Here is an 8133-nt window from a genome sequence, read left to right as displayed (position 1 = left end):
AAAGATAACGAGTTCAGGTTTGGGCATGGTGAGTTTAAGATGTCTCTGGGATATCCAGTTTGAAATGTCTAATGGGAAATTAATGATGCAGGACTCAAGTTCAGGGAAAAGACTAGGGCTGGGTATACAATATAGATCTCTAAGTCATCTGCAGAGATGATAACAGCTGATTAGATTATTAAGAGAGAGTATAGAGAAGATGGCCTAGGGCAGATAATGAACCTGCAAAGGCTACTGAGAAGTGATCATAAGGTAAGAGGAAAACAAAAAACACATCAGTATGAAAATCCAGAGAGGAGAGAGCACCCAGGACAGAGTGTTGAACAGTGTCAAAGGTAGCAGATAGATTAAGATTTAGTATATTTTCCAAATCTTCATCTCTAAAGGCTAGGGCATAAACAGACAATGTCCATTTGTCCAATAATCACCAAGGATCTCTGGGGTTCAGGGTTCCTGAAAAGGGGAATGACATGGTTAGATCTGCACTTAGGAAAATTACTTTGGGAGCAGTGTGTGGTAAGATACTAGAGACAGGGAGACACTTTAGGAAACGTTTGTAAGCTTTTGCAAGCTCTCTTGATGAGATGTGATGAAGGCAAGAATCTAAATCTCTCCCATTGGTTAATGCAAATGAGTAGATGGGGAAAAGAAACGGGTAATCCTATGGTCTTGCTCACCTGCTTTAATGACCTTTTCATATACAAATTATCTGCTCAAAGCCTCACAGGCTTTACTGGATATGCCTAAACCTACTCCAAGCTTTATATTCTTACAAGGTACAAAATGATTCACTCCAGCTGGAAGTAGCTCATCTTTTACTAGGTGTAAATGCAATCTGGATGGACTCTTAAATCTCTCTGTCTTCTTTACTTGCCCCTAACATCCTGAAAATGTGCCAAAGTCTTAATGAAAGAGGGATGCTTTTACACCCCCATTTCTGAAATGGCTGCAATCACTCCTCCTTCATTTCAGCCCTGGAATTCACACCTCCTAAGTATCCTCAGCCCCTGTGGGCCTCACCCTCTCTGATTGTATGGCTCCTCCCAGGACCTCTATTGAAGGAGGTTGCCCAAGTCTGGCTCAGTTTAGCTCCCCTGCTAGGTACTTTTCACATCTTTTCAAGTTTTCAGCTTCCTTTTATGTGTCGCCTACCCTACCTCCATAAGAATGTTAACTCTTTGAGGAAAGGGTCTTTATTTTTGCTTGTATTTAAATTCCCAGCACTGAGCTAAGTGACCAGGCACATAGTAAATGCTAAAATAAATGCTTGCAGAACTCAGTGACTTGTGAGTTGAGTATGAAATTGTTCAGACCTGTGATTTCATCAGTGTAGATGAAATCAGATCTCCCTGGTGGAAACACCTTAAATTAATGTAGATCCATAACTCATTTGTAATTTATAGCCTTGGAAATTTGTCTTGGGGCACCAAGTAGAGACTGCCCTCAAGCAGCTTATGATCTAATGGGGGAAGACAACATACAAACAAATGTAGGAAAGGTGAGTTATAAACAGGATAAATAGGAAATATAGGCATATCTTGGAGATATTGAGGGTTTGGTTCCAGATCACCATAATAAAAAGCCATGTTTACACTATACTGTAGTCTATTAAATGTGAACAGTGTGAGAAGTAAGAACCGATTATATTTCCACATAAGGAAACTGAGAGAAAAGAAGCTCTGGGTCAGGAGCTTCAAGAACCAGCTAAAATTGGGTAAAATTGGTTGTATGATTGATTGAAGGGGCCGGAAGTAGGACAAAGGTTAAGCTTTACTTAGAGTGTGAATGCTTAATAGGCTCATGAATACTAGCTTCCCCGCCTCCGGATGGGATTAAGATGCCATTTTCTGAACATACTATGTATGAAGAAGAGGAACAGTGCTGGTCGTTTCGGGAAGTCTGTGATCTGTGCTGACTTCTACCAAAGAAAGTCAGCTAGGAGGGACTTGGGGCCAGGAATAGGGATATAAGGTTTGCTCTTGCTTCTGCATGGTGTGTGAAGGTGTGTGTGCTAGTCTCCAGTTCCACACCAGCTTCCTGCAGGAAGCCTATTAAAGGTTTCACTGCTTCACTCATCCTGAGTCTGTTTAACTTACTGTGTCTATTTGGGCACCAGAGGTTATTTCCAACAATAGTATTATTTCTAAAAATAGTACATATCTTAATTAAAAATATTTCATTGCTTAAAAAATACTATCCATCATTTGAGCCTTTATCGAGTCTTAATCTTTTTGCTGGTGGAGGTTCTTGTCTCATGCAGATAGCTGCTGACTGATCAGAGTGGTGGTTGCTGAAGGTTGGGGTGGCTGTGGCAATTTCTTAAAATGAGACAACAATGAAGTTTGCCAATCGATTGATTCTTTTACCGATGATTTCTCTGTCGCATGCCATGCTTTTTGATAGCATTTTACCCACAGTAGAACTTCTTTCAAAATTGGAATCAATCCTCTCAAATGCTGCAGCTGCTTTATCAGCTAAGTTTATGTAATATTCTTCAATACTGTTGTGTCTTAGGGAATATGGCACCGGAGGAAAGGGAGTGAGGGCCAGTACAAGTAACAACATTTATTAATCAAGTATTGGTGGTGCATCAAAAATCACTGATCACAGATTACCACAACAGGCATAGTAATAATAATGATAATAACAACCAGGATAATAGTTTAAAATATTATGAGAATTACCAAAATGTGACAGAGATTACATTTGAGCACTGTGCTGTTGGAAAAATGGTGCTGATACACTTGATTGAGGCTGGGTTGCCATAGACCTTCAGTTTGTAAAAAATGCAATTATCTGCAAAGTTCAATAAAGCAAAGCTCAATAAAAAGAGGCATGCCTGCAATTAAAAAAGGGTAGGCACTAGAATTAAGAGGAGTTAAGAAAGAATTTCTTTAGGTGAGATTTAAAAGCAAGGGAAGCCAGCTGGCTGAGGTGAGGAAGGAAAAAAAGCTTTTCAGGCATGAGTGACAGCCAGAAAAAAAATGCTCAGACCCCAGAGATGGAGTGTTTTGTTCCACGACACAGGAGGCCAGCGTTACTGGACTGAAAAGTACGTTGGAGAGTAATGTGTAAGAATGGAAAGGTCAGAAGGGACTATGGTCAATGTGGAATTTTCTTTTTCTTGACAGCGCGTTTCTGTCTGCGTCGGGGAAGATGGATGATATGTTTGCTAACTGGGGAAAAAATAAGTGTTTAAGAAACATATATGCTTAATAAATTCTTAACAAACATATGCTTATCTGACTCGCTGAGTGCTTTGCATCGCGAGGGTATTCACAAATATCTGTCCTGTAACTTCAGGCAGGGATGCTGGGACAGAGCCTTGGGTTCATCCACAGACTTCCTGAGCAGCTGTGTTCTCACGTGGGTTCTCTGGCAGAGTGGAAAGTCCCGCTTACACCTCCCTCCTCTCCCCCTCGCACTTGCCCCCACAGAAAACGTGGGTTAGGACGCAGGTTCGCCGGCTTGTGGTTTTAGTTTCACTCTCAAAATGGAAATGAGATGACTTTACTATGGCTCTCCCCTCCGCGCTGCAGGCCGGCCCGGGGGACGGAGGAAAAGAGCTCCAAATCCATGTGAGTGTCTGCCCCGGCAGTCCGTGAGATCAGGACGACCGCCGGGATCATCAATGGGCAGAGGGCGGGGTGGGAACTGCTGCTCATCGATGCTTTCGGCAACAGTTTAGTGCTGCCTCGCCGGAGAGACCGCCCCCAAACAGAGGCGGGGCGAATCCAAAATGGCTGCTCTCAGGCTGGCGCGCCCGGCGGAGCTGAAGCTCTGAGGTAGACGCCGGCAGTCGGAGAAACGGTTTCCCCTGCGTGGTGGCGGAGGAGGGGAGTCCCGGACGATGGCCCAGGAGGCCCGCTGAAGTCGGAAGCACGAGGGGGAGTGGGGCAGCGGCGAAGACGGAGGCGGCGCGGGAGTCCGTGGAGCGGGATGTGCGAGAGCTACTCGCGGTCGCTGCTGCGGGTGTCGGTGGCGCAGATCTGCCAGGCGCTGGGCTGGGACTCGGTGCAGCTCAGCGCCTGCCACCTCCTCACGGACGTCCTGCAGCGGTACCTGCAGCAGCTGGGCCGAGGCTGCCATCGCTACTCAGAGCTGTGTGAGTCGAGGGCCGAGGTGGGAGGGTTACCGCTGACCCCTGTTCTCTGCCCTCTGCCCCCGACCCCGCTCGTCTCTCAGTGTAACCTCCGACCCCTGAATCTCGTACCCCGCGCTCCTCACCGCCTGTTACCCCGGAACACTTCGTTGCCTCTCGGGGCATCCCTCTCAGCCGCCAACTTCCCGCCAGCATCCTCTTGACATCCCGATTCCCTGCTGCTCGCTGCAGACTCGCCTCTTGTTTCCTTTCCTGCCCCGTTTCTTCCGTGCTGGTGGAGAGGTCTCTTTCCTGATCCTCCTCCTGCTCCCGGACGCTTCCCAACCCTCTACCTTGATCCCCTTTCCTCCCAGACCAGCAAACTACGGCGCTCAGTTGTCAGAGGCGCCCCATCTGCTGACAGTTTCTTAGACTTGCCGGCCTTCCCTCTCTATAACATAACACCACACTTATGGACAACTCTGTGCCCCCGAAGTATTCGCCGGCTGTTTCTTAATGTCCTGACCAATACTGCCACTTCCTTCTTTTTTCTCTACCTTTCATAAACACGTTGCTGTGCCCACCCTAGGTTTGTGGAGCTCATCCTTTTTCACCCCGTGCCTTAACCTCTTTCTCACATGTTCATCTTCCTCCAGTTGGGAGATTTTTTTAACCTTCCTTTCCACTCACTGATGGTTCTTGGGATGTAGTTCAGGGTAAGTTTGTTAGGGTCCTTCAAGTGTTGTGCAGCCCATTCTTCAAGTGTTATTAGATTAATATCTATTAATCTAGTCTTTTGTTTCTGTCATAAGTTAACAATCTGTTATTTAATAAATGCTTACAGGGTCTTTTGCTGTCAAAATTAGCCTGAAAAATATTGAGAGTGTTTTTCGTGGCATCTTAATTTCCTATAGTCATCTCCTGACGACTCACTGTTATAACTTTTGATGTTACTTTAGTTAGTCAACTAGCAATTACTAAGTGATTGCCATGCCAAGTACTCGGGTATTTCAGTTAGTCAACTTGAATTTTTAAAGTGACTACTATGCCAAGTACTAAGCACTTGGGATTCGAAGAAAGGTAGAATATCCAGAAGACAATCCCTGCTTTCAGAAACTCACAGTCTAATGGGAGAGACAACATGAAAACAACTATATACAAACAAGATATATACAGGATAAATTGGGGGTGACCTCTGAGGGAAGGCCCCAAGATTAAGGAGGACTGGGAAAGGCTTCTTGCAGAATGTGGGATTTTAGCTGAGACTTGAAGGAAGCCAGTGAAATAAAGAGGGAGAGGTTCCAGGCATGGGGGGACAGTCAGTGAAAATGTTTGGAGTTGGGACATGAGTATCCAGGGCATCGCCAGGAGGCCAGTGTCACAGATTCGAAGATCACACTGAGCTACCTAAGGTGTTAGAAAGGTAGAAGGGGCCAGGTTATGGACTTTAAAAGACAGAGTATTTTATATTTTAACCTGAATGCAGTAGGGAGCCACTAGAGTTTATTGAATGGGAGAGGGGATAATATGGTCAGACCTATGTTTTTAGGAAGATAGTTTGACAGCTGAGTCCAGCATGGATTGGAATAGAGAAAAACTTGAGGCAAAGAGATTGACTAGTAGGCTATTGCAGTAGTTCAGTTGTGATGGGTGATTGCACTGTTAGGAGAGAAGGGGGCACTTTTAGGAATTTTCTTAAGGTAGAAATGACAAAAGTTGACCATTGATTAGATATAGGGGTGTGTGTGTGTGTGTGTGTGTGTGTGTGTGTGTGTGTGTGTGAGAGAGAGACAGAGAGAGAGACAGAGACAGAGAGAGAAGTCTAGTAAGACGTCTAGGTCCTGAGCCTGGTTGACTTGAAGGATGGGTGGTGGTGCCCTTGGCAGCAATAGGGAAGTTAAAAAGAGGGTAGCTCTTTGGGGAGAGTGAGGGAGGGAGAGAAGATAATGATTTCAGTTTTGGACGTATTATATTTAATGTGTATGAAAGATATCCAGTTTGATACAGCCATTAAGACAGTTGGAGACTCTGGAGATTGGAGACTTGAAGTTTGGAAAGAGCTTAAGCCTGGGTAAGTTGATCTGAGAGTCAGCAGCATAGAGATGATAATTGGATCCATAGGGGTTGATGAGATCACCAAACTAAATTGTATAGAAAGAAGAGTATTTGGGGGGGGATTGTCAGATGTGACCTGGTCATAGCTGTAGCAAAGGACACTAAGAAGGAGTGGTCAGACAGGTTGGAGGAGAATCAGGAGAGAAAATTGTCATACAAACGTAGAGGTAAGAAAATGTCAAGAAAAGTATGACAGACAATGCCTGTGGCTATAAAGATGTCAAGAAGAATGAGGATCAAGAAAAGACTATTAGATTTGCTAATTATGAAATTATTGCTAACTTTGGAGAGAGCAGATTCAGTTGAATTATTGTGTTAGAGGCCATTCTTCAGCTAGACTTTAGAGAGCTAAGAAGAGAGTGGGAAGAAAGGAAATGGAGGCAGGTATTATAGATGGCCTTTTCAAGGAGTATAGCCTTAAAAAGGAAGAGAGACATGGCACGTTAGCTAGTGGGGATGGATGACTCTAGTGAGGGTTTTTTGAGGTTAGGGGAGGTGTGGGCTTATTTATTGTCAGTAGGGATGTAGCCAGTAGACAAGGAGAACCTGAAGATTAGTGAGAGTGTAGGGATAATAGAGGGGATACTCTGCAGGGGAAGACAGGATGCAGTGGGATCACTTGTAGATGTAGAGGGGTATGTCTTGACAAAGAGAAGAACTCTTTCTTCATCTGAGTCAATGGAAGAAGTATATTTTGTCAAAAAGCATCTGAGTGATTGTGAGATGAGGAAGAGGGAAGAAGAGGGAGCTCTCGTTGAAGGGCCTCAATTTTTTTAGTGAAATATGAGGCAAAGTTCTCAGCCAAGAGGGTTGGACTGGTGGAGCCAGGGGAAGTTTCAAGAGGAATGTGAAGGTTTGGAAAATGTGGATTTGTGAATAATGAATGAATTAGGGAGGTATAAACAGATTTCTTTGCCAGAGTCAGAGACCAGTTGAGATTATGTAACAGATTTGTAGTGCACCTAGTCAGCATGGTTTCATGATTTTTTGTGGCTTCACTTTGTGGCGTCATGTGAATAGGAGCAAACTCAGTGGATAGTAGGAGTAATCCAGGCTGAGGCTTGGCAGGGCAAGATTGATGGTGAGATAAGGGGGCAAGGGACTTTAGAGACTTCAACATGGAGTTGAACTGGTTCACCAAGGGTTCACGTTTGGGAAGGGAGGAGAGTGTTGCTAGTGCAGAAGTGGTGGCCTGGTAAAGAACTAAGGGGTTGAAGGATTGGATGTCATGGTGAGGATGAAGAACGGGGTTTGGGGTTGTAAGGCAGGGGAACAAGAGGAATACCAGTAGACTGATCAGATGGGGAATGTCAGTTCATGAACATGAAAGAGGCGTACTTATGGGTAATGGTAACATCATTGAAGGTCTGACAATCTGTGTAACTGACGTGGGGTGGAGAGAGCAGGTCATGGGGAATGAGTGAATTGAGGTAGGTTTGGGTATTTGAGGAAGTATCAGTATGTATACTGAAGTCCCCTACTGTGAGCCAGGCACTGAAATTGTTGCGAAAAAGAGAATGTTGGTAGGTAACAGCTACATGAATCTTGATTGGGTGATGAATATGGATTGATGGCGCTCAGAGGAGGAAAGGTTGTTGAGTAATGGATGCTTGGAGAAGAGGATGGAAGTGGTGCTGGGAAGTAAGGAATGTTCCAACTCCTCTGCCTGGACTGGGGAGTGAAGGGCGTGGGGCTAGTGCAAAAGCAGTTTAGGTGAGGGCCTCGGAGACTGCGTGGTGCAGTTCCCGCATTTTACAAATGAGGAAACAGACTGAGACTCAGAAAGGTTATTACTTATCTAATGTTATAGAAGTTTTTTTTCTTCCCTCATATATCCATACATGTATATATGCATATATACATAGATATATACATGTATACATATAGACATATGTGCATCTATCATGTGTATGTGATTTACCTAAATATATACATAT

General features: G+C 44.5%; 1 protein-coding gene across 1 annotated transcript in view; it reads left to right on the top strand.

Moving 5' to 3' along the window:
- The first annotated feature begins 3924 nt into the window (after positions 1-3924).
- Positions 3925-8133, top strand: part of TAF3 (TATA-box binding protein associated factor 3) — a 238321-nt gene continuing 234112 nt past the window's right edge. The window contains exon 1 of the mRNA XM_027838857.1: positions 3925-4105. Within this exon, the coding sequence (XP_027694658.1) occupies positions 3940-4105 (166 nt within the window). The 5' untranslated portion in view covers positions 3925-3939. The remainder of the gene's footprint in view (positions 4106-8133) is intronic.

Source organism: Vombatus ursinus, unplaced genomic scaffold (assembly GCF_900497805.2).
Source record: "Vombatus ursinus unplaced genomic scaffold, bare-nosed wombat genome assembly UNPS02014830.1, whole genome shotgun sequence".
Taxonomy (NCBI): domain Eukaryota; kingdom Metazoa; phylum Chordata; class Mammalia; order Diprotodontia; family Vombatidae; genus Vombatus; species Vombatus ursinus.
This window is presented reverse-complemented; position numbering and strand designations above follow the sequence as displayed.